Here is a 26,717-nt window from a genome sequence, read left to right on the forward strand (position 1 = left end):
AATATTGGAACTATTTTAGCATTTTATGTTCAATGACAGTTTCAGGTAAACATTTAAATACATTTTAGAAAATACTTTAAAAAATGAAAGTAGCTATCACGAAAGCATTACCTTGTTGACTGCTTCTTGGAATGTCCAGGCTTAGAAATATTCTCCATTTAAAAGACAGGTTTTTAAAAATAATTGTGAACATAGTTAACTCTTATGCTATTTAGCTGGCAGGGATCTCAGCAGCAATTACAGTGGCAGACACACATGCGTGTGAGTGTGTGTACAACAACAAAAGTTTGAGAAAACATATCATACAAAACAGGAATATTACAGTTTATTCATTATCAAGGCAATACAAGTTCAGAATGTTTAAGTGTTATGCAAATTGGAAAATGTAATTTTTGCTTCAACTAATGCTGAATTTAATTTTAAAAAATTAAAATTAGGATGAAATTATGGAGTCAAAATTTATGACTGCTTTTTATCATATTTATTCCACCTTACCCCTACACCCTATTTGTGAAATGTTAAATATATATCTTACTTATTACTTTTAAAATTTTTATGTTCAGCCAATATCCTTTATCACAGGCAACTCCAACTCTTTAAGCACTATTTTTAATCTGTTCCTTGTATAAGCACTAGAATATAACCTAGTTTACAAAAAGTCTTTATACAATTTATTGCTTGCAATACAGTTTTAACCATGAAATGGAATAATCTATTTACATGTAACCAGTGTCTTATTCCTTTCCTCACAGCATAGCACGATGTTATGATAGTCAGGCAGAACACAGGAAAGAACTGTAGATAATTTGGTTATGAAGTTATCATCCCTTTGAAAGGGAAAGGGAAATGTTTAAATAGAATTTTCATCTTATTGTTGTCTTTGCAGTTTTCTCATTGAAATTAACTGTAAATCCATTGGAAAGGTTATTCAGGTATGGTGTTACACACTGCCAATTTTTTTTTATACTTACCAGTGTTTCCTCTGCTGTAAGCCCCTTGACATGAGAAAAAAGTTCTTCAGAAATCACTGAATGATGTGTGGTCTGTCCTAATATGCATCCAGGCTTGGTATTAGAAAGAAGCTGTTCTCCAAGTGAGTTCTCACCAGACTCTTCACTGAGTTCCTTGCAAAGTGATTTCAATTCTTCTTCATGCTTACTGCCTTTTTCTGTTGCATTTCTAAGAGGGCTGTCAACCTCTTCTTCACTACATTGCTTTTTAATTTCAAAATGCATTTCCTGGTGATGTACAATCTCTGTTTGTGCTGCTTCTTCCTTCTGCCTAGCAATTCTTGTCAATTCAGTCTGTTTGGCAAATGCTACACTCATTGACACAATTACCTGAATAAATAAGAAAAGTCTGTATTAGTTTATGCTTCAGAGAATCTCCTGTTGCTGAGGAAGCTTCATTGCTGACCATCAATAATATAAGTATTGAAAGTTCTGAACTACGATTTTTTTTTTTTCTCAGAGGAAAACAAAAAGGTAAAAGAACAAAGACATCTTGCCAACTTCATCAACAGTCACATCTTAAAATACAGATGTGCTGTATTTAAGGTAGTTTATAAACTATGATGCGACTTTCAATTAAAATATATTACTTAGCACAGAATTATCTAGTCGTTTTTTTTTTTTTTTTTAATTTTAAGATGACTTTAAAAAGTCCTAGCATATTGATATAAGGGCAGCTGTGCTACACTTCCTCTGTCTAACCAAGCATCCTTTGTAAACTTATCACTGACGTGGAATTTTGGGCTATATAAAGACAGCAGTGCCATATGTTTGATGCTCAGCACAGGAATTTTACTTGACCAGAAAGAAAATTCATCTGGTATTAAATACCTGTAGTTGCAGTTGCAACAGGCTGGTAAGTTTTGTATTGCTAAGTATCTCCTTCTAATACAAATACATCCCTTTTCCAATCATGTGAGCAGTTCTTTTCTAGATTTAGAATACAGCCATTTATAACATAACCTACAAAAAGGTGTGAAAAAAATAGCACAAGTAGAGAACTGTTACACTTGAAAACACCTAACTCTTCCTTTCCATAAATGTGAGTTTGTCTTTTAAACTTAAACTGTTCTTAATAAAACACTAGCTAATCATGTACTTTCCTTTCCCATAAAGAAAGGTTTTCTTGGTAGCAGATGAGAGAAATGGAACTTTTACTCCAGAAAAAATGGATCACAATGACATCACCCAGTGCTGGCTATAGCATTCTTCTCAAGTCCGATTACAAACCTTGTTAAGAAGTATGCCTTTATTTTTTCTGATTTTTAATTTATGTTAATTTTATTTTTATTTATGCCATGATATAACAAAATCAGAGATAATTTTTCATCCTGCAATGAACTGAAAACTCTTCTGGAAGTCAAAAAATAAGTAAATCCACAAACAATTTATTATACTCCACCTATAAAATCTTAATTTTACTTAGTTTTACAGTAAGTCATCAGATCCAAATAAAAACTATGCATTTTACAGAATGTATCAAAACGCACAGTAAAATATGATCAGAAAATAGTGTGAAACTGTTAAGTGCAAAATCTTGAAGTTTTAAAGCGAAACACCACCCCTACCCACCACATGAACAGAAATTATGAGTTAGGAATAGGACAGACAACTAAAAAACCCAAAATGTTTCAGAATTTTTTTTTTTTTAAGACTTTCACATTCAGATTTTGAATGAAATAATTCCTTGTAAATAAATAAAACTAAAATTAGCATACGGTATTGCAACTATCTGAATTGTCAGAAATGACAAATGAAAGTGACAGTATCTCTTAAACATATTTTAAAGTAACAAAATAATAATAATACCTTTGCTATTTCTTCTTCTAATCTTTCTTGGTACTGTTTTTCTAGTAATTGAACAACATCCACATCATTCCGTATTTCAGTTCCACTACCAAGCTGTAAGAAAACCATGAAATTTCAGATTATGTATTTGTGCTTTTACTTCATTAGTTTTAAAAGTTTCAATCTGACAGAGATTTTTTACTTAATTAGGTTATCTTCATTTCATGCAAATCACACAGTTTTGTACCACAACATAAAAGAACCAGGTAAAAGACAGTGACTTGTTTCTGTTTCAAAATTAATTTTAAAAGTTGAGTTTGCAACAACTCTTCCTCCAGAACTATTTAAATTGTCAAAGGCAGAGAAAACAGGTGAGAAAGCACAAGATCACAGTACAAAACACCATCACTATTCTTCAAAATGCTGAATTTTTGTTCCAGGTTTCCAGCAGTATTAGGGGAAGAACGTATGGGGTCTTCTCCATTTGCATATGGTTTCTAAAATCTTTGGGATTGATTTTACAAAATTTCTCCTAAATTGTGCAGTCTGTACTTCAAAAGTACTAGGTTTCCACTTAAATCATTTTTCTTTCATAATTAGTGTTTAAGTCACAATATTTTTGTCCTTGTTTCGGCTGTAATAGAGTTAATTATTCTTCTTAGTAGCTAGAATAGTGCTGTGTTTTGGCTTCAGTGTGGGATTTGGTATGAGAAGAATGCTGATACTACACTGATGTTTTCAGTTGTTGCTAAGAGATCAAAGACTCTCCAACTCCCCATGTCCTGCCCGGTGCAGGTATACAAGAAGCAGGGAGGGAGCATGGCCAGAGCACTGGAACCAAACAGGCCAATGGAATATTCCACGTCATGTAACACCACGCTCAGTATATAAAGGAGAGGTGGCCAGGAAGGGGCTCGCTCTCTCTCTCGCTTTTGGGATTATGATTGCAGGATCTTGATATTTTGGGATCGCTAGCTGGGAACGGGCTGGGTATCAGTCGGCAGGTGGTGGGCAATCTTGTTGTGTATTACCCATTTGTACTTTTTATTATTGGTATCATTTGATTTTATTACAATTATTAAACTGTTTTAATCTCAACCTACAAGTCTCCGTTTACCCCTCCAAGTCCCTCCCTCATCCCCCAAGCAGGGGAAGGGTCAACATGCGGCTGTGGGTTGTTCAGCTGACAGTTGGGTTCAAACCATGACAATTTTAAAGACTCCTGAAGAAACTCCAGAATTCGAACATTGATTTTCTTCCATTTTAGTAAGAAGCAGTCCGACCCAAATGTTTTGTTTCAGAGAAAAAAATAAAAAGATAAAAATTAAAATTTAAACCCAGGACCGATAAAGCAAGTGTTATTGCTCATAATTTCCAGAAATGTTTTTCTGTGAATTTAAATATTTTTTCCTCTAAAATGGACTAAGAGTATAGCATAGCACTAAGATGATAATACTGTAATACTACAAAACATTAGTCCATGTTTCAATTTCATCTTAGAACCCAAAGCATGTAAATTATATTGACCATATGTATATTATCCGTCAACTGAGTTATAGGATACCTCCAGTGCTTCATCTGCTCTTTGCTGATGAAGAGTTTCAGTGCACTTTACTTTCCTGAAGACTTCTTTTAGCTTTATTTCTGAATCTGTGGATACACTAAAAAGGTAAAAGAAGCAGAAAGAAAATATCAGTATTTCAATATATGTTATTTTTCATCTATTCAAATAAGCTTTCTATGAATATACATATACACTATATATATTCAAAGACCAATAACTGCAAATATTTTCTTCAGAACACATCTTTTTCCATGCCATTAATTTCATACACTTGACTTTATAATTCATCTGCCTTCCAAACACGAGCTCTTCGTCTCAGTGTAATACACCTTAACACCAGTTTTGCCAAGGTCCCCACCAACAACTTTTAAAGCTACCTGAGAATATTTTGTGCTCAATAACTATACACAATACAGATGAAGACAAAAGCACCTGTTTGAATCATAAGGATATGAGAGAAACCAGAATGGCTATGTGTATGAAACCATAAAACCACCTAGAAAATGGTTATGTTTATTTTGATTCTTTTAAATTGATGTTTATCAACAGATACACTGTTTTCTTTCTTTTTTATGTTATATAGATGAGGCATACACATGAAAATAGTAAGAAATCTAATATGATTCATTTTGTATTTAGATAACAACATGCTATAATATATTCAGAGACTGTCTTTTCCAACAGAACTGCTCTATATATTCAGAGTGCTATAGATCAGTAAAAAACAAAGTATCACCACACACCACCAAAACTCTAGCTCCTCTTTCACTACATATTGAAAAATACTTAACAGAAATACTGTCCAAAGGATAACATACAGTATCAAACTACTTAACAAAAAAAAAAAATCTCCTCTAGTAATTCTGATCTGCTACCACAAAGAAATGAATACCTTGCTAAAAGGCAGGATACAAATTAGATTAAGTTAGAAGGTAAGTTTATTGTCTGTGAGACTTACAATCTTAACTACACCAGGGTTTTACAGAGACCATGAAGATTTTCTTTTGCTAAAATCTGAGCTGGTTTAGATAATCGTGAAATGGAGTCCAGAACGGTGATTTCATAAAACTTGTGACATTTTTAACTACAAAAAGCCACCCATTATTTTTAGCATTCATACTTAATTTGATGAATGCACAGTAACAACTGATTTTTTTTTTTTTCTTTTCTGACGTTGCAACAGGATATATAACCAGATGAAAATGTCCTCCCAAAAATTCCCAGGCTTCGCTGCAGGTATTAGTTTAAAAGATGCAGCAACAAACCAGGTATGGAGACTGAGTATGTAACAGATCATTCAACAGGTTACTGACTGCACCATTAAAAGACACTCTTCAGGCTTGAGATGTGAGACAGGCCTCCATACTATGTTACGAGAAACCAATTTATGTACCAATCTAGGAACTTTTCCTGTAACACTCCAGTTTAATTTTAATGTTTAAAACCTGAACTTCAGATATTAAAGATAAGAGAATGCAACTCTTCTTGGGAATTTTTTTCTCTACTGTTAGCTTATAAATACCAATAATTACTATAAATGCTTATCAAACATATGTAAAATGAGTTTTGAGTATTATAGGTGAATAGTTATCATGGATGAAATCAGAACACTAACTACCCATTTAAAAATAATTTATAAATCACATATGAATATTTATAACTTGTCCTGGCCTATACCATCCAGAAGTATACACTTTCCCAAAATTTTTGAAAATGCTCATAGCTTTTATTTTTTTTTAAAAGGATTAAAAAAGTAATTAAGGAAGGAGCTATACAGTCCCTTAAAACTGAACTCAGGCTAATAAATGTGTACTGATTCTACAAGGCAGATAGTGAAAAGCAGTAATATAAAACTACGGCCTCAGTCTTACACATGCATAAACATTTCCAGAACTTGGACCTCTTATTCACCTCAAAACGACTACACAGAAGTATTAATTCATATGAGGAAAAAAAAATTGGCTATTTTACTTGCCACTTCCAAGACTAGAAATGTATTTTAAGGAATGAAAGGAAAACTGGTTAAAAGTTAGAAAAACACAGATGGCTGAGAAAAGGCTGTGATCAAACAATAAGGCAAACACAGCTGTTTGGGTTCTGATGGGTCATGGTTGAAAGAAAATACTTTTATCTTAATTTCTCTCAACTTTTAAGGATTTATCCTACCACAGTTCTTCCCCTTTTTAAGAAAGTACTGTCATAAGTATATAAAATATTTAACAACTTCTAGAAACATCTAGACAATTTTCACCCCTTCTTAATAGCACTTCCTATTGCCACTGTGTCTACCTATTTCCATTTTACAGCTGGGCACTGATGGGACTAACAAACCTTCACAATTCCCTCTCATAGAAGGGGGGTCCAGATAAGAGAAAAAAGCAGAGAAACCGTGCGGATTTGTAGTATAGTAAATGACACAAAAAGGAGGAATACAAGCGTCAAAAATGGAAGATGAGGAAACCAGAGATGACATTAAATAGGGCACAGTCAAAAGCATGCACCACTCCTTGAACACATTCAAGAAGACAGTGAAAGAATCAGGGAACAAAAGTAAGCTCCACAGTTGTCAGGATCCCCCCAGGACAGTTACATCTCTTTTAGGTTTGAATGGCCACAATGGTCAGGGCCAGAAGGCTAGTGAGTATGTCCCATGGCCCATGATTTGGTGAAAGCCAGAATGTGTGAAGTGGACCTCAACAGCCCCAAACTTTGTTGATACATAACATTCTAGAAAATCATCAATTTCACACAGCTATGTCTACACAAGATATAAAGTACATAGCCTGGAGTTTCAAGCATTAGAAGGGGTCTGTCAAGTTGGCATTTTTGAAATTACTGCTAAAAAGCTCATACATATGAAACGACATTTATACATTATTCCAGTTATCAAATTTTCCTCTATTAACCATAAAAATATAATAAATTCTAAATGCTGCAATACTTAGCTTGCAATGTTTATATAATTTCTTCGGAACACTTTTAACTCTTGAAGGAACAAAACGACATAGAACTAATGTATTTTAAAGGAATTCTCAAATTTTGAAAACATGTAGCTTTACATGAATTTTTTTTTAAACTATTATTTTTGTATGCAGTGCAAAGTTATAAACATTAAGGAACTGATTAATACCTTGTGTGGTCAGAAGATACCCCAGCACTCTGAAGCTTATCCTGCAGATGGACGATCTCTGTAGTGTACCTCTCTTCACTTTCTTTCAGCTGCTGTTGGAAATACGACCGGAGGTGTTCCACTTCTTGAGCATGCTGTTCTTCAAGTTGCGTTTTAATGTTTCCTATTTCCTTGGAACAGTATTCTTGAATCGTAGGATCTATATGGAGGTTATTTGAAGAAGGGAGAATAAATCGCGTTAACTTCCTCACAAGATATTGTATTGCAGTGATGGACAAAATAATTACTGTAGTTAAAAATTTTTTATGAGATCAATTACTTTTCAATAACAAATGATTATAACTGAATCTTTCATTTTGCAAAACTATATTTGATACAGGTAACAGAACTTTAACTATAGAAAACTGAAAAAGACTAAACCAAAACTGTTTCACATAATAGAATTCAGAAATATTTTAGAGATTTAAGAAAATCAGAGTATCATGCTGCAAAAATCTCTTACATGCTTCAAGCTGTAGTAAGTTATAAATCAGTTTAAATTTAAAGTCATTGTCTTCTCTCTCTCTCTGAACATACATACGTTAAAAACAGCATATGCATCTTTTTACCCATTAGATGCTGTGAAGGGATCTGCAGAGATTCATTTCTTGTTTCCAGATGGCTAGGTTCCTCCTCTTTCTTCCTTTCCAAGGAAGACAGCCATGGTTCTTTGACCTAAACAATAATCAAGTAAATGCAAATGAGAACAATTTGTCTAGCAATAATGTAAAAATATTAAACATATAAGAAAGGTTGGTGGCCAGTGCACAAGAGAGTATAACCAGTGTAACAATATGTTTCATTTTACAGCCTGAATGACAAGTATACATTTATAGCTAGTTGAGCAGCCTCTGTAGAATGTCCACTGTAAATCTCAAACTCCTCTCTCTGGATATAAACTGTTAACGTCATAATTCCTCTGACTCCAGGAGCACTATACTTCCTCTCCAAGAAAGAGAGGAAGACACTAATACCCTCCCCTCAGGCCCATGATGCAGCTTTCACATACAAATATTTTTTTGTATGTGTATATCCATCAATACATGTAACTGGCAACCATCTCTAGATAGAATTGATTTGTGTACTCTATTTAATACACGGAAGTACCTAACTCCAAATTTATTGATAGAATTTGTCTTTAGGAATCACAGGCCCCTGAGATGACTGTTAAAGTTTGGAGCAAGGAAGACAACCTTGCTGGAGGAGGATCAGGTTAGGGAAGAAACTGGACATCAATAATTTGGTGGATACACCAAGGAGTGCTGAGGCAGCTGGTCTATATTATTGCGAGACAATTCTCAATTATCTTTCAAAGGTCACAGTGATCAAGGGAGGTTTCTGAGGGCTAGATAAAAGCACTCCTACCTTCAAGAAAAAAAAAGAAGGAAGATTTGAGGAACTACAGGCAAGTCAATCTCACTTTGGTCTCTGTGAAGGTGATGTAGCAAATAATCCTGGAAACCTTTTCCAAACACATGAAGACAAAAAGATACTCCATTTGGGAGTAGTCACTATGAATTTATTAAGGAGAAATCACACCTGACCAACCTTTCAGCACCACCTCCCATTACATGCCCATAGGCAAAACGATGAAGAATTGGGATGATAAGGCCAACTGAAAACTGACTGAACTGCTGGGCTCAGAAAGTTGTGATCAGTAGCACAAAGTCAGGTTGGGAGCCTGTAACTAGTGGTGTACCTAATGGGTCAATACCAGAGCCAATAATGTTTATCCTTTTAATTATTGTCCTGGATGATGGGACAAGAATGCAGCCTTGGCAGGTCTGCAGACTGTACAAAACTGGAAGGAGTGTTTGATACACCAGATGGTTATGCTGCTGTTTCAAAAGACCTCAACAGGCGAGAGAAATGGGCTGAGAGGAGCCTCATGAAGTTTAACGGAGACAACTGCCAAGTCTGAAACCTAGAGAAGAATAGCCCTATGCACGAGTACATGCAGAGGACTGACCAGCTGGAAAGCAGCTTTGCAGAAAAGGACCTGGGGACCTTGGTGGGGACCAAGATGAACAGCAGTGTGTCATGACAGAAGTCCAACAGCCTCTTGGGCTGCATTAGGAAGAGTGTTTGCCATCAGCTTGAGGAAGATGATCCTTCCTCTTTCCTCAGCACTGGTGAGATGCATCTGCAGTGCTGGTTTCAGTGCTGCACTTCCAGTATAACAAAGACACAGACATACTGGCATGAGTCCAGCAGAGGGACACAAAGGAGATTGGAGGCTTGGAGCACCCATCTTACAAGGAGAAGCTGAGAGAGCTGGGAATGTGCAACCTGAAGACAACAAGGTTGCCCACTGGGCTTGTGGAGTCTCCATCCTTTGAGATATTAAAGATGTGGCTGACAGAGTCCTGGGCAATCTCCTCTAGCTGACCCTGCTTTGTGCAAGGTGTTGGATTAGATGAACTCTAGAGATGCCTTCTAAACTCAGCCATTCCACAATTCTGTGACATTGGTAGCAGCTTTCTCCATTTTATCAAATCATTGCCTTGCTCTGTGACTCAACCAGGACACAAACACAATTTCAAACATATTTTTCACTCAACCAGAGGGTGTTCTTGCAACAGAGAAAATTCAAATACTCATATACTATAAAAAGTTTACCTTTTTACAATCCTTCATCAGCTGTGTTTGAAGTGCTTTCAGCCTATTGTATTCTTCCATTATCTTGTGTAGAAGTGCATCCATATGTTCTTGCACAGCTAAATTACAGAGATAACTAGGAACTTTAGAAAAAAATCTATCAAACATTTTACCGTAAATTTTAATACACTGAATTGCTCACAAGTTCTCTACTGAAGAATTATCTGATAAACATTACATACTATTGAAACAAGTGAGGCCTCTTCCAAATTTTGGATGCATTTTTATATATGATTTTATTTTGGTAGAGCTGCTAGCTTCTTCTACAAAATGAGGAAGAAAAACCAAAACAAAACAGTTTTTTCAACAATTTCCACTATAATGAAAATAGCGTAAGAAAATACTCATAATTAAAAAAAATAGAAGTGGTTCAGAATAGCGAGAAAATCTCTAAAGCAGTTATTTAGGCACATTAATTAGCACTTGAACAACTAGTGACATAAGTGCCAGTCTGAAATACTTGAAATTTTTTTTTTTTTTTTTTTTTTTAACCAGTGTAATAGTACAATTTCATTACCTTGAGCTTGACCTCTGTGTATTGGTAATTCTACACCCAGTTTTTCTTTCACAGCAGCAGGTCTATGGAAAACATCCTGTTCTCTACCTCCAACTTCTAGAGCAGATGAAGAATGTTCATTCTGATCGTCACACAAAACCTGCACAACAAATGAAACAAAGAGAAAAGTGAAAAATTTTTTATTAATTTATTAATCACAATTCACAAAGAAAACAAGAAAAACAGTGGCAGGAAAGTAGTATTTTGGGAGTATTTCTGTGAAAATGATGGCATAGATGTTTTGTTGAGTCACAAGCATCTACACAGTTTTTAACACTCCTCATAAAAGAAACAGGTATGGAAAGACTTTTCAGCTAAGATATAAACACATATATTTTGGAATCACTATTTAATTTGGAACTGCCAAGTATTAAAATCTTGCAGAGAAAGGCCACCTTTATCAATGCTGAAATCAAATTTACATTGCAAATATCTCATTATTTTAAACTGTGATTTTACTTGGAAGAAGGATGTCCTGTGGCAAAAATTTGTATCTTTTTAGAGACTAATCTTGTTCTTAAGTATTCAACAGATATGATAAAAGGGGATGGCATAAGAAAACTCAAGCAAGTCACAAATAGAATGTTTGTTGGTGCTATGTGGGCAGCAGAACAGCTGCTGTATTTACAATGAGTAGGCAAACAGAAGATTTATCTATATGATTTCTGAAGATAGATGGTACTTGAAAACAAATGGCCTGCTCAGAGCACACAGTGGAATTCTTTAAATAAAGATTTTGGACTCAATGGACACCAAATTCAACTTATAAAAGTAAAATCATAATTTCTCCAAAAGTACAGCATGAATCATACAGATTGGCAGCATTATTCCCAGCTGTGAAACAACTAATGCTAAAGACTCTCATTCAGCTGCTACTTTCTGTGAGCTATTGTGGAGTCCTGCTTGATGTCTTCTACACTGGCTCTCAAGTAAAAAAGTTCTGCTATCCACTTTCCTGAAACCTTGTTGAAAAAAGTTGAGCAAAGAAGGAAAAAAAAACCCACCAAGACCAACCATGAGAAGTATTTGCAATCTGAAAAACATGGCTTATAATGAATGATGAAAATAGCTTAATAGATCCAGTAATATGTTTCATAAGTAACTTGATTGCTGGTCAAAAAGAACCTGTAAGGGCCATTGATTACTGGTACTCTACAAAAAGCATATGGTAAAATAGTATTATTTGTGGCTGATACCAGAATGCAGGCTAAAAATGAGCTTAAATTTTTGACTATAATATTTAGTTACTGAAAACAATATAGACAGCAATTGTTAGATTCTTAGACTCTTTTAAATCTTTGAAAGACATGCTGCAGATAAGAAAGAAATTACTATCTTATTGTAGATAGAGTGTGATGTCCAGTGTGTCAATACATGTGTGACATCAGACTGCTGTTAAATCAAAAACATACAGCCAGAGACATACAGAAAGGAAAAAAATACTTCTGACAAACATTAGATAGCAGATTAAGACTAGGTATAAAACAGAAGAATTGTCTGAACAAGGACATAAAACAGTTTAGGAAAAAAAATACAAAAATGCTTGCAATGTTATTTTGGAAGATCAGGTTTAGCAGTCTATTCTGAGATCAATGAAAAGACAAAAGCTGCAAAGAAAACCTCTTTAAAATGATACAAAAAAATATGATGACTCACTGTACACATAATCTTTCATTTTCAAAATTTCCGTTTTAAAAAAGGCTTTTTGTTATGACTTACCTGAACAAGCCTAGAACATTCCTCAGTTACAGCTTCATTCAGCTTTTCTATAAGTCTTTGTGTAGATTTGACTTCATCATCTATGAATACAAATTATTCATATTATTTTTAAACACTAAATGCACAACAACTTTGCAAAGGCCTAATTTCCTGCCTTGGTAAGGTTTCCTTTTCAGATCTTAAAAAGGCGTACTTTTTTGTTCCCCTTTTTCTTGTTTCATTACACAGACAGATTCAATTATTATGGTAGAACTGCCTTTTCAAGAGAAGAAAGTGGTAAGAAGTGACTTTGTGTGTTAGTGACCTCTAGAAAGATCAAACTTTGCAGAAACATACTGGAGGCAAATGACTTATGCCAAAAAATTACATAAGGGAAGATCATGGGATGACAGAAAAGCCATCATGATAACACAATATCACAATAACCATCACCATAACATAAAAGCTCACTGAGGAAAAAGTAGTAGCAAAGAAGCTTAATTAATGTGGGCAGTGGGTCAATGCAGGAATTAAAAGAACAGAAAATGAAACAAGCTCAAAACCATTTTGCTGATGCAGTTGATTATTATTTCAGTTAGGAATACAGCATTATAGGTGACTACATTATATAGTTCTTTACAATAAATTGACCTAATACAAAGAGCAAAATATGAGTTGCACTACTTCCTGCTCCTTTTTTTAATTTTATTCATTTACTTTTAAGTACCCTGAGTAATAGACTACTACTAATGGGTAAATAATTTGGTACAAAATCACTTCAAAATGTTCTGTGAAAACAATTTATTGGGCAGCTACATGCACAAACTCTTGTGCTTGTTTCTTTTAAAGACACTGTTTTTCACATCAAAGAGCTTCATTCCCATAATTTTGGTCGTTACCTGCTTGTTGAATTTTCAAGGTCTGGAGCTCCAGCTGATGCATTTTTTTAAGATCATTCATTTCTTGTAGATGACTATGTACAAGCTCCTCTTTAAGACTGCAAAGTGCACTCTCCTTTTCTGCTTTCAGGTACTCATGAACCTGGTCTACATGAGCTGAATAAACCAGGGACAGGCAAATGCGCTGTGCTTCCATCTGTAGCTGTAAATCAGTCTTTGAATAAAAATACACATTTTACAAAGAGCAGGAAACAAGAAATCAAAAAAGTCCAGTATTTACAAATTTCTGAAATTAATAATGTGTTGAATGGAATGCTGCATATATAGTACATATTAGGCAAATTTAAATATACACAGTTTGAAAAATTGAATTGTAACAAAATAGTATGACACTTCTTCAACTTAAAATAAAAATCAACAAAATTGAACTAAAAATCAACAAAACTCAATATGCTTCAATTTCTATTTTGCAGCAATAAAAACGCAACAAATATTATACCAACGAAATGAGAGAGGTATCACTAAAACCAGAGTAAGTTAAGGAAGTTCACTCCAGATACAGAAAAAAGACTGTATTATTAGCAGACCTTAAAAAACATTGATTTCCAAGGCCTGTAGTTTTGTCTGCACTTCTGAGGATGTTATTGCTAAAGCAAAAACATATTTAGGATATGCCAATACTGAGCTATTTAGAGACCAAGTTTGAAAAGGTTTTTAGACACCTCTGGACCATAATGATTTTTTAGTTCTATGGCAGGAAATTGCAAGACCCTTATCACATCCTCATAAAAAAAAAAAAAAAACCAACCAAAAAAAAAAAAAGAAACTACTTTATACAGCTGTAGCTCTTTCTTTTCTATAATCTCACAATTGTTTCCAATGTGGCTTTGCTTGTGATTTTATTTCTCAGGAAATGAATGAACTACAACAGAACATAAAATTAGGCAGTGGTAGTGTTAGTTCATTGTTAGGTGGATTTTTAGAACATGAAAAAAACAAACCAATCTAAAAAAATAGAAAACAACTGGTTAACATCTATTTGTACAGAAAAACTAGTTGCACACTTCTTGCAGCATGCCATTCAACTTCATCACTCTATATACACTTAAAGCTAGATTTATGATTCCAGCACCTAATTAAAGACTGGTAATTCAATAGTTATTTTGATTGGCAAATAGCAATCCTTTCAATACTGCCTGCAATTTATTTATAATACAAAAAAATACAAGCAAAATTTCTCCAGAAAAACATGGGAATTGGTTAGAATCACACAATATGCATAACTTCTGTATCTTCACACATTTCTCATGCTCACATCCAGATATGTTTCCTAAGAAGTGATAACTGCATATAGACAAAAACGTTGATAATGGCATATTAATATTTCACAAATTTGATATTTCACAACTTCGATAAAAGATGACTGAAGAAGTCAAGAGTTTCATTATCTCTTTATATTGTTTGAATGAGTACTAAGAGAACTGAAAAGCTAATCACAGATTAAAAAAGTATGTCCTGAATAAGTTTTCACCTCAAGTAATTTAAATGCTATATCAAAGTGCAATGTGTTCTAGATGCCTTCTCCTTACCTTTTGATGATTTAATTAAATGTAAGGGAGGAGTATTTCTTTCATAGAAAAATAGGATCCTTATACACATTAACTTTGGTTACTGTCTTGATCATTCATGTAACCACTTTCAACCATTGGTCACACCGTCACACACACATGACCATGCATCTGTACTTCAAAGCAGCTAACAGGAAAAATATGATGCAAATTTCCAAGTGCAAGCTCCTACAAATATTCACATGTAAATTATTTTCTGTACTGCTTTATGTAACATACCTGTTCTGATTTTAATGCATCCACTTGCTGCTGAAGATTATTATTTTCGCTCTGTGTAATGGCTACTAATGATGTTTCATCTGTCAGCTTGTCTGACATCCCATGTAAATGTTCCACAAGAGACTGCTGTTCTGGTTTCATTTGCTGAACTTCCTTTCTTTTTGTTATCTCATGACTGATATCTTTACCTGAACCTAGATTTCCTCTTACATTTTTTCCTTTATCAACTTTATTCCTTGAACCAAGGGTTTTAATTCTACTGTCAGATGCTGGAGCAGCAGTCTTCAGAGCTTTTCCTTTAGAGCATTTTGTTTTAGCTTCATTACTCCTATTATTTCCTCTCTGAGTATGGCTAATTATGACTTCTAGTTCTCTACATTTTGCTAGAACTTCTTCTTTCTCATCTTTTAAGAATTCAACTTTTTCATTTAAATGACAAATTTCACTATGCTTTGATTTCAACTGTTCAGAGAGATCGGAAAGTCTCAGGGATAATTCCAGTTTTTCACGCTGGGTAAGCTCAAGCTTTTCCATAAGTTCTGTTGCATCTTTCTCAACACCTTCTCCAGTGTCAAATGTGTCTGCCCTGGGCATCTTGATTTCTTTACTCTCTTCAAACCCAGAAGTTTTAGCTTTAAATAAAATCGGTCTATTACTTTGTAAGTGGTAAAGTTTTTCATTCAAAGCTTTGAGTTTGCTTTTATATTCAGCTTCCTGTTTATTCTTGTTCTCTTCTAACTCAGTTTTTGCCTTCAGAAGACTTGCACATTCTTTCTGCAGCTCTTTATAATTAGCTTCAAGTTTCTTCTCAGTAAATGAAAAGGCACTCTTCTGCCTTTCAGTATCCTCTTGGAGTTGACTGTTTTGGTTCTTAAGTTGCTCATTTTCAGTATTCAGCATTTCTATTCTTTTCTGAAAGTCCAAAATTTCTGAAATAGAGCTAACACTGTTGTTAAAAATCACATTTTCTTCAGAATTTACTGACACACTTTTTAATTTCTCTTCCAGAGTTTTGTTTTCCCCCCTAAGAAGGTTATTTTCTGTTTCAAGTTCTGAACATGTTTTTTGAAGGCTATCTTCTCTCTCCCTCATTTGTTCCTGCATCAACTCAGTTTTAAGCTGCAGCTCTTGAATTTCTTGTTCAAGGGTACCTTTTTCTTTTTCCGCTTGCCTAAGCACTTCAATCTCCTTCTGCAGCTCAAGCATCTGAAGTGTCATTTCTTCAGATTTTGAATTTACAACAGACTGATGTAAATCTTTTAGTTTTGAAATCTCTAGTATCAACTGATTTTGCTTTGTGATTAAGTTGTCCTTTTCACATTGCATGGCTTCTATCTTTTGACTCATTTCATTTTGTACCTCATTTAACTTCTGTTTGTGGTGCATATTCAAGTTAACTTTAAGGCTTTCCATGTTCAACATGTGCTCTTTTTGTAAGTCGTCTTTAAGTCTGGAAAGTTCCTCTTCATGACTAAACAGAAGCTTTGTTCTCAGTCTTTCTAATTCTGCTTCTTGAGATTCTGCCATCCTGTCCAAAACTGCATCCTTCTCCCTTTCTAGCATTTCAAGTTTTATTTTGTAATTTGTGATTTCTGCCTCATGTTTTAATTCCAATTCCTTTCTAAATTCAGAGGCAGAAGCCAGTTGAGTTTCTAAATCTTCAATCACAAAACGGTATTTTTCAGCTTCATTTAATCTACATTCCATGTCCACTATAGTTTGCTTGGCTCTCTGAACTTGTTCTCTTGAAAAATTCAGTTCCTGGAAAAGATCTGCAATTTTAGTTTGCTGAAGAGATTTCTCTGCTAAAATTACTTCCATCTGTTGTGACAATTCTTGCTGTATTTTTTCCCTTTCTTTATCAGCATCTTGCAATTTCACATTCAGTTCATTAATTTTAATATTCATTAAATGCATTTGATCTTTATTAACATTTTCATTCAAACATAGACTTGAAATTTTCTCCAATTCTACTTTTTGTTGCGAAAGACGCTGCTCTATTTCTTTTGCATGTTGCTTAATTAATTCTTGCTTCATTTGTACAATCTGCTGGCCGTGCATTTCATCTAATTCAGCCTGAAGTTGTGCCAGTCTCCTTTGTGTTTCTAATTCCATTCTTTGCACAATGTCAGCTTCAGACTGGCTGTCTTTATAACATCGTTTCTGCAATTCTTCCACAGTTCCCATTAATTGTTTTATTTCATCAGAACATTGTCTTTCTTTCTGTTTGTAGGTGGTAAGTTCAACTGTCATATTACTTATTTCCTGGTTCTTTAGTGAAATCTGTTCTTTCAATTCTTCAAGTAATTTACTGACATCTGATAATCTTTCCTTAAGCTGAAATGAATTTTTTTCTTCTTCTCCAAGTTTTGCTTCCAGCTTTTCAACTAATGCTTCTTTTTCTTGTACTTTACTCAAATATTCTCCCTCATTTTTGTGTTTTTCCTTTAAAAAGAAATGACCAAAAACATGTTCTTATTTTTAGTTAATTATCTGAACATGTAAGAACATTTATAGACTAAGCTATTTAAACACAATGCCTTTCTTTAGAAAGCTAGTGATCATTTATAAAAAACTAAATATAAATCATTTGTTGACCTCATTTGGAGGTTTCCTGTACCTTTGGAATAAGTGACAATACCTGTCCTCCCTCCCCCCTCCACTTTACCAGTCACCTCCTAGGGAAAAAAAAAAAAAAATCACTTCCATTTTTTCTACTTCTGCTCTGACACTAAAAATAATATATATTTGGTGCAATCTACTGAAAGCTTTGTCTCTTGTCTCTTTTAATGACATTTAATTTTTTTAGGTGCATTTAAGATGTTCTCCATGAAGGATAATAAACAAAATGTACAGGAAGAAAATAATTAATTCTTTCCTTAAGACAGAAAAGATTGTTCAAGCAGTTTATATTAAATTTTCTTTTTCTAATAAAAATATGTCATTTAGTGAAGGCATTCTAATATACAGCATAGTTTCATCTTTTGTTGTAAAGATTTCTGCAATTTTTTAAAACATGATACATAATACTGACATAAAAATTTCAGTTTTATATAATACAGATATTACATGTTACTTAACAGAAGCAGTCTTAACTTAAAATCTTTGTATGCATTCTATGCATCACAATCATAATTTGTGCTTTGGCTCTTAAATTTCAAAGGAACTACAAAATCATTAAAAGAAAAAAGAGATTAGGAAAAGAGATCTTTCTAGCAAGGAACATACCATTTCATATGTTGTGATTTTGTCTTGAAGACGTGTAATCTGCACTTCAAATTCTTCATTCTTTTTTTGATAATTCTTCAGCAGACATTCTTGTTCTTCTAGCTGTTGCTGATGTGAAAGTATCTGTTGCTTGGCTTGTAATAAATCAGCAGCTGTGCAACTATGGCTGGTGTTCCTTAGGGCTTCACTTGCCTGCAACTTGGATGTTAAAAAAATAAAACCTAAAATATATCAAGTTTTTCAGACACTGTTTGCATTACAGAAAGGTTTTTACTTTCTTCTTCCATACCACAAGCCCAAAGACTATCACAAAATTTTATAAATTCTTTTAGGAGGAAATGGAATAATTCTTTTGGGATGGCCAACAAATGAAAAAATATTTAATATTCAATTGTTTTATGGTGAGGCAGCACAGGACAGAAGTGTCACAGAAATATTTCTAAGTAGTAAAATGCACTTCTTGTAATTACTGTCCCAAACTTCAGATATTTATTAAGAGGCAGGTTTTACCCCAAAATATTGGAAGGACTGGAGCATGAGAAATCTGATGGCTGCTTGTTTGGATTTCAAAGGGAACAGGTTGGATCTCAGCCCGAGGATCTGAGAACTAATTACACAAGTGTTTTTCCCTAAGATAACTGCCATCCATCAACCAGTATTTATCAGGACCTATCACCACATACTACAGAAGAAAACAAACTAACTGTTATTATTTTATAGTACCTGGTTTATTGTACTAATTCACTAAAATGTAGGACCAGTAAAGTGATTGCTGTTCTACATTAACAGACCAATTCTTCAAAAACGCATAAAAAATTCTGTACTTCTGCAGGAAGTAATCATTTATGAACCCTCCAAAATTACACCAGTCTTCAAACTGAAATAAATATCGGCAATGTTGTAACTTACATGCTGAAACTGAATTTGCAGTTTTTGACTTTGTTCAGTAAGCTCTAAGAACTCCCTCATAGTTTCATCCTTTTCTTTCCGTGCCTGCTGTAGGTTCGTAGTGAGCTGAGTGATAATGTCATCTCTTTTTTTGATAGCAGCTTCAAATTCTTGGAGCTGTGAAAGACAAAATTTAAACTATTAGTGCACATCAAAACCACAGACAAAAAAAATACTAGCTTATTCTAGGTAAGTAGGTATACATCATCCCTAGCCTCTCAATTTAAAATATGTCACACAAACCTATTGAAGCATTTATGTTTTCCAATTCTATTTGTAAATATTTCAGAAACAGATTTTTTTTTTCCCCCTCATTTACAATATATGACCTCTCCATAAAACATATTTATCAAAGAACAAAATCTGAACCTATAAGAAGATTAGTTAAATATGTAACTTGCTTTTAAACTAAAAAGCATGGCTACATAAACAAACCACAATAAAGGAAGCCAGAGTATCTACTTATAGGGTTTCAACAAATTTGTACTACCACTCATGTCCACAAACTTTTCCCACAATAAACGTAAGTTATATCATCTCTCACTGGAAGTGTAATAAATTGCATTCATTGTACTACAAGTATAGAATAGATACCATGCAGTATCCTACATTGTACCCAGAGAAACTATTCATAACTACATGAGAAAATCAGCTCTGCAAAACAGATACAGTGTATTTAGTAGATGAATTTTTTGCAATTTGTAAAGAAGAAACTACAGAAAAAAATCCTTTGCAAGTGTTTTATTTTTTGTCGGATCAAACTCTACAATATTAATTGGGACTGTTTTCATGTGCAATTATATAAATAGGTAAGTTATTCACTTTAAAGTAATTTTGTCAATTGGAATTCATTCAAGGCTAGCAGAAGCTTCATCTCTATGTTCTGCACATTTCTTAAGCCATCAGTCACTTCTGTAACTGTTTTGTTTACAATGCTCCCAAAAAAGAAGCTTCTCCAGGTTATATGATGAGTCTTGAAGTTATAATGCTTCCAGATAAAGCTTACTGATTTAGAGGACAGGGACATTATTTGGTAGGACATAAAAACCAGAAGTCCCTTAAACAAGATAAACTATGCAAAGAATTTGAGGAAATTCTTTTAAAATTCTTTTCAGAACACTGCAGTGAACTCCTAACTTTAACATCATGGATCTAGTGGAAATATTAATGTTTGTTACAAGACAGTTAGGAACAGATCAGACATTTAAGTGTGTCATACCTTTCCTTTTGCATCTGTTCAATGAAATTGAATAACTAAATGTATCTGTTCTGACCTGCACATAGTTATATGATAATTTACAACTTTCTTTATTCAACTTTTTTCTTTAACAAATAGGCATAACTAAAGCATACAATGTATCTTTCACACTCCCCTTTTACAATCCTTTTGCTTCTTCTGAAAAATAAAACAATATACATTTCTACAACTCACCTGTACTACTATCATACAAAAGCATGCTGCAACTATTAAAATATTATTGTACTGCAGCCTGTTTTGCTTTAATATATTTTTAATTAATTTTAAAAATAGTAATCATAGCCACTCATAAATGCAAATGTCTTCATTTTCACCTTTTTCAGGAAAAACTAACAGTAGTCACAATTGTGAGAAAATAAAATTATGCTTATGTTTTTTATTATGCTATAAATATGATTATGTTTAGCACAACAGATACAAGACACAGTAATTAGAAGCTAAGTATGACTTAAAATGCAACACCACAGATTCACCAGGTGAATGATAAACCACCTCTTCCAGAGCAACAACTTAAAGGTCACTCTAGTATGGCAGGAAAACATGACATCCATTTTCATAGATAAAATACAAATGAAAGCAGAAAAAAAATATAATTGTGCAATAATGAAGGTGAAAACAACTGAATATTAGAACAATTTTGGTATTCTGTAGTACTTTGTAAAAAACAGAAAAATACAACGTGACCTGAATAGAAATTAAAAAGGAGATAAGACAGACATGAAGCATGACAAAGCATTGACTTCTGTGCATTGCACCACTTGCTTAAACTAGAAATATTTAATATTCTTTACTTTAAAACCTAACTTTAAATTATAATAGTATTTCTGAAGTAAGAAATACTTCGCTGTAATCCCAAGTTATTAGATGTTTATTAGAACATTCTGACACAGTTGCCCTGTATTTCAGACTGTGAAGTCTGACATACAAATAGCTTTTTTGTTCAAGGATCAACTCAGTTATATCATTCCTTAGGAAGTAAAACCTGAGTTTTTTTGATCTTGGAGGAACAGGAAGGTATAAAAGACATGCAGTCTTTGCACAATTAGAGAAGAATTGGGGCTTTTCTTGAAGAAAATCGTCTTTCCATTCCCAATTTGAAGAAAGTTGCTGTGAAGATGACTGGAATTTTAGTCAAAATACAAAGAAAAAGGACACACAATGGAAATGCCATTCAAAGAAATAGAGCGTATGGTATATAACGGAAATAAATTATGTGTAATTCTATACCACACACTGCCTTCTGAACAGCTGTCATTAAGAGTGAACTCTTCCAGGTGATGCTCTGCATTTTTGCATATAACCGAGTAGCAAGCAGAAAGCAACATAAGGTAATTATACCTGTTGCAATCCTTCTGTACCATATGCTGCCCTCATTTCTTCTAGCTCTCTGTTTAGCTCTTCAATCTCTTGCTGTTTCTCAGCCAATTCATTCTCCATCACCTCTAGCTGCGTGTGAGAGTGCTGCATTCCATGCTCAGAACAAAGCTCTCCAACTCCAAATTCTTCTTCCTAAATCAATCCAAGTTCCTTAACATGCCATTTTTTTATGCCTTATCACAGTAAGTAAACTCAAATATAAAATTCCGTATCAAACATCACCTTAGTACATTAACATACGATGCAGCATCAAAGATCTTATTGCCATGGTAACCTCCTTTGTTAGTATAATTCATACCTCAAAAGCACTGACATAAAGCATTTCTGCAAGTTCTGCTTTATAATCTTAGCCTTAACAGAAGTACTAAATTGTTTTACATTTCAAGTTTAGCGATACACTATATCACTAGATAACAAACAATGCAGATGCAGAGCACAGCATGCAAAATATAGTATTAAGCATCAAAATAGTTTTTGTTCAAAACAAATTGTTTGAGGTTTTTAGTATTCACCATTAGTATTATGATTCAATTTGTAATACTGTACCCTGAATAATTCTGCAGGTATAGCTGTTCTTGTCACAAAACTGCAACCATTTACCTGTATAAAGACAGTAGTTTCTAAATACATTATTTGAAATAACGCTTGATTTGTATTTTCCATTCATTTGAATCTTATGTGGTGATTCCTGCAGACCCATGGGAATCATTTGAAATACAAAATAGCTTTATATATAGTAAATTGCATCAAAATAAGCATAGGTTATAGGTAAAACACCCAAAATTTCAAAAATAGATACTACTGTCTAAAACAAAAAAAACACATTATGAATTTAAACATCTAGAGAAAACAAAGGAATTCAGATTTAAAGGTCAATGCAAGCTTCACACGGTAAATTATTAACATACAGTACTACTGCATTTTAAATTTTATGTTTAATATTTCTATATATTACTAAACACAGTTATGCTTTCTAAAATATACTTATACACCTCAAGATCTACTGTTTGTGAAAGTCCCCAATCTCTGGATAGTGGATGAAAGGCAGTATCTCATCCTTAATTTGAAGGAATTTCTTAAAATTGATAGAGAGCAGAAATTATATATTTAACATAAGACATTTGAAAAAATCCTCTTTCACTCACCTAACACTGCAACCCCTCTCAGCTTCTATAAGAATTTTTGTTCTACAGACTGTGCAAACCAATAACGAGGAATCTCCAAAAGGCAAGCACAAGCCAAAGTAGCAGTTACAGGTTAAAAAAAAAAAAAAAAAATCCAAATGAAAAGAATATGCTGCGTACTTGCGAGTAACCACAAAACAGACAGGCATGCTATTAAAACAGCAGACCAGTGTTTTAAAATGAGAAAGCAAGAACAGCTCCATTTCCCCTCAGAGCTGTTTATTACATCAGAATCTGAAACAAAAATAATGGTACTACACATGGAAAGGCATCATAGCATTTCAGACCCAAATACTACATTTACATCAAAAAAAGAAGCCATACTGCTCAGATGTCTGCCACAGTCCAGATCAGGGCTTATTTACAAAAGACTATCATGCCTGAGCAAATCAATAAACTACCTGACATGAAAGTACACTGTTATAAATGGGATCAATATAGCCATTGCATTTGTATGAAGAGAATGAAAAAAACTTCATTAGACAAGAATTTGCAGAACTGGCACAGTGCCCTTTCAATCCCTAACTTCCTCAGTAAAAAGGAAGATATTACATAGGGATTACTACCTTGTTTTAGAAAGAATAAAGAAAATTGCAGCAAACAGCAGTCCAGGCAATTCACAGATGGCACTGCACATCATTTGTGTATTGCCAGATGTTCACTCTGCATTCAGACATACTAATATCTACACAGCGCCTGGCACCAACGTCTTTATTCAGATTTTGGCACATGTCCCAGATTAGTAACAGTAGTAGTTTAATAGCAACTCAGTTATGAAATACTTATTTTCCTTTTTTTAACTCCCATTTTATTTAGGCTTAGTTGATAAAGATCTAGTGTATGATTCTTGTAATCTACCCTAGTGACATGCTTCCCTTCCTGTGAATCACTTCTGTGTGTAACAATCAGAGAGACTCTTAGATGCTTTATAACAAGAGCTACTAGGAAAGACATAAAAGCCTTATCTCATTAGACTTTCCAGACTCCTTAGCAGCTGAAATTTCTACAAAAGGCCTTCTACTTATAAAAGGGATTTATTATACACATTCAAAATAACTGTCTGGAATTTCAGAAATCCCGCCTCATTTCACAGGAGCCTAGCTCTTTGACATCACAGAAGTGAACCACAATACCACAGTAGTCCATTCTGTTTCTCATCTGATACCTTCTTGTTTCAAATGCCTTATGCCTCTGGTAAAGTGCAAGTTGAAACACGACAAGACAACAAACTGCACTGTAATCTATGGAAAAAGCAGCCACACCACCAGAGCAGGGTGTTGTGCTGATGGGAGCCTCGCGAGCAGCCCAGCAACCTCCGGCATGATCGAGATTCTGCTCTGTCAGGGCAGACAGACAGTGGGGCTGAGTTATTAGCTTCAAAATATCTTAATTATATATGTGCAATATAAAAATACTGTAGTCTAGATAACAACTTCAGTGTTAATAGATGTCTACACAGTGCCTGTTGGACTTCTGCATTTTGTCTCATGGCCCCAGCAATTTACTCTTATAGAGATCTTCTGTAAACCCATAAACACTATCAATATAGATTCTTACAATTTCTTCTTTTAAAGCTTTGCAGTTCATCTTTAATGCTGAAATGTTCTTATGTCTCACTGCCTTATTACGTGCTTAGTTACATACCCCAGCAAACAATTAAACATTTAAAGAAACAAACAAATTGCATAGCATTTTAAGATAATGGAAGCAAGGACTAACAAAAACTCTGGATGCAACCACATAAACAAATAATAACAAAATAAGAAAAAAATTACTTTTAAAACATATTAGCTATCCAGGAGCAAACATTTTGGTGAACAGAAGACATGAAACAAGTGAAGGTTATGGAAGTCCCTCAAAGGACGTCTGTCTGATTTTTCTTTCTTGCTTCTATTTTCAGAATAATTCACAGAAAGAGTATTTACTAATATAAAGTAAAATATAATTTGTAGTCTGTTGGCTAAAAGTAAAGGTCTAATTTACAATGCATCAGTAAATACATATGCTTAAGACAAATGAAAGGAATTTCCAAAGAAACACTAGGAAAACCAACTTCGACCACTGAATAAAGGCAGCAATTCATGACAATTGCCACCAGAGGTCAGGATTAAATTTATTAAATCACTGTATCCATTTTAATGTTCCTTAGACCTTGGAAGACCTGAAATTATACTTCAGAAATATCTGTAATAATGCATAATGAGTATCTACTTATCACATTAATGCCAGTACTACACAGATTCCCCTTTATAAATAGCAGATTCATGTTCAGCATAAATCAATACATACTGTCCAAACACTGAAGAATGTAGAAAATACCTTAATGCATGAAAATAATATAACCTATTACAGACTGGCAAGTAGACTTGTGATTTAAGAAGTGCTTTGATTTGGTAGTAGAACCATACAGAAGTATCTGGAATGGATTAACAATTTTACCTCATGTTTTAATTTTTTCCCCCTTTTACATTTTAGACATCTGATTCCTTCACAATAATTAATACTTACACCTTGAACACTGTGTGCCAATGTTCGTAGCCTCTCCACAATTACTTATGCCACAACTGACTACATGAGACTATGCTAAAATTACCAATCAGAGCAAATAGGAAAAATTAATCTCACTTGGGTTTTTTTTATACTCCATAAATGAAAATGATTTTCAGTTTGTGATGAAAATAATTACAATCATGTGAAATAACTAAAGTTAATAACTTCTGAAGGATAAAAATTTATGGACTTTTAAGATATCATGGCTTAATATATTTTTCTATAAATTAATAGCATGCAACAGATAATGTTTTAAATAGCAGTTAAGGTTGAAGTATAGAATTTCAATAATATTTCAAAAAAAAACCCAAACAACTTTGTAGACCTCATATTAACCATCTTTTCAGAGGTACACTTTGCAAATTGGGAATAGAATCAAGAAGAGAAAAAAAAAATCAGGTGGAGCAATCTTTTACATATTCTGTAAAATTGAGGCATGTGGAAAATATATGGGGGCATCTTTACCTTACAGAGTTATTAAAAAAAAAAAAAAAAAAAATCAAAAAATCCTAACATGGAAAAAGCCTAACTTCCCTTTAAACCATAATTTTAAATATCTAAACATCATTATAATTTAATTTAAGACTCTGCAGGTAGGTCTCATTCTTGCTCAAACGGAGTAATTTTTTACAAAAGGCAAGCTGGTCATAAAAAGGATTTATCAGTCCAGTTTGGCTACTACTTTTGATACCGTAGGTATTTGGAGAGGTATCAGAACAAAACTGAACAACAGACTGTATTTACTTCTCCTTCAAGACAAGAATTCCTATATAAACAATCACTTGTTCCTTCAACTTAGCTTAGACAATTGTATTAATTTATAATTGTGTGTCTGATAAGTTTCCTAAAGAGGGAAATACTTATCATTGCATTTTATTAAATTCCTCAAGAGAAGAGGCTAAAGAATTAAAAACATCTGACTTATTTTACCAACTACGATTTATCACCTATTTTACTTTGAAGCATGACAGCCTCAATTTCAA

The 26,717-nt window shown here is 33.7% G+C and overlaps 1 protein-coding gene across 4 annotated transcripts in view; it reads right to left on the reverse strand.

Annotated features, from left to right (window-relative positions):
- The window catches only part of AKAP9 (A-kinase anchoring protein 9), a 121,825-nt gene that overhangs the window by 56,410 nt on the left and 38,698 nt on the right, over positions 1 to 26,717 (reverse strand). For 2 of the 4 annotated variants that reach the window (XM_042802133.1, XM_042802132.1), the window contains exons 4-17: positions 22,547 to 22,600; positions 21,962 to 22,132; positions 19,327 to 19,482; positions 18,418 to 18,615; positions 15,190 to 17,634; positions 13,343 to 13,556; positions 12,465 to 12,544; positions 10,707 to 10,845; positions 10,151 to 10,248; positions 8,101 to 8,206; positions 7,493 to 7,691; positions 4,363 to 4,459; positions 2,820 to 2,912; positions 972 to 1,340 (exon numbers count right to left, since the gene is read on the reverse strand). In XM_042802133.1, coding sequence (XP_042658067.1) covers positions 972 to 1,340; positions 2,820 to 2,912; positions 4,363 to 4,459; positions 7,493 to 7,691; positions 8,101 to 8,206; positions 10,151 to 10,248; positions 10,707 to 10,845; positions 12,465 to 12,544; positions 13,343 to 13,556; positions 15,190 to 17,634; positions 18,418 to 18,615; positions 19,327 to 19,482; positions 21,962 to 22,132; positions 22,547 to 22,600 — 4,419 coding nt within the window. The remainder of the gene's footprint in view (positions 1 to 971; positions 1,341 to 2,819; positions 2,913 to 4,362; positions 4,460 to 7,492; positions 7,692 to 8,100; positions 8,207 to 10,150; positions 10,249 to 10,706; positions 10,846 to 12,464; positions 12,545 to 13,342; positions 13,557 to 15,189; positions 17,635 to 18,417; positions 18,616 to 19,326; positions 19,483 to 21,961; positions 22,133 to 22,546; positions 22,601 to 26,717) is intronic. The other 2 variants (XM_042802135.1, XM_042802136.1) reach the window with 2 other exon arrangements.

This window comes from Tyto alba, unplaced genomic scaffold (genome assembly GCF_018691265.1).
Source record: "Tyto alba isolate M040663 unplaced genomic scaffold, T.alba_DEE_v4.0 Super-Scaffold_38, whole genome shotgun sequence".
Lineage (NCBI taxonomy): Eukaryota > Metazoa > Chordata > Aves > Strigiformes > Tytonidae > Tyto > Tyto alba.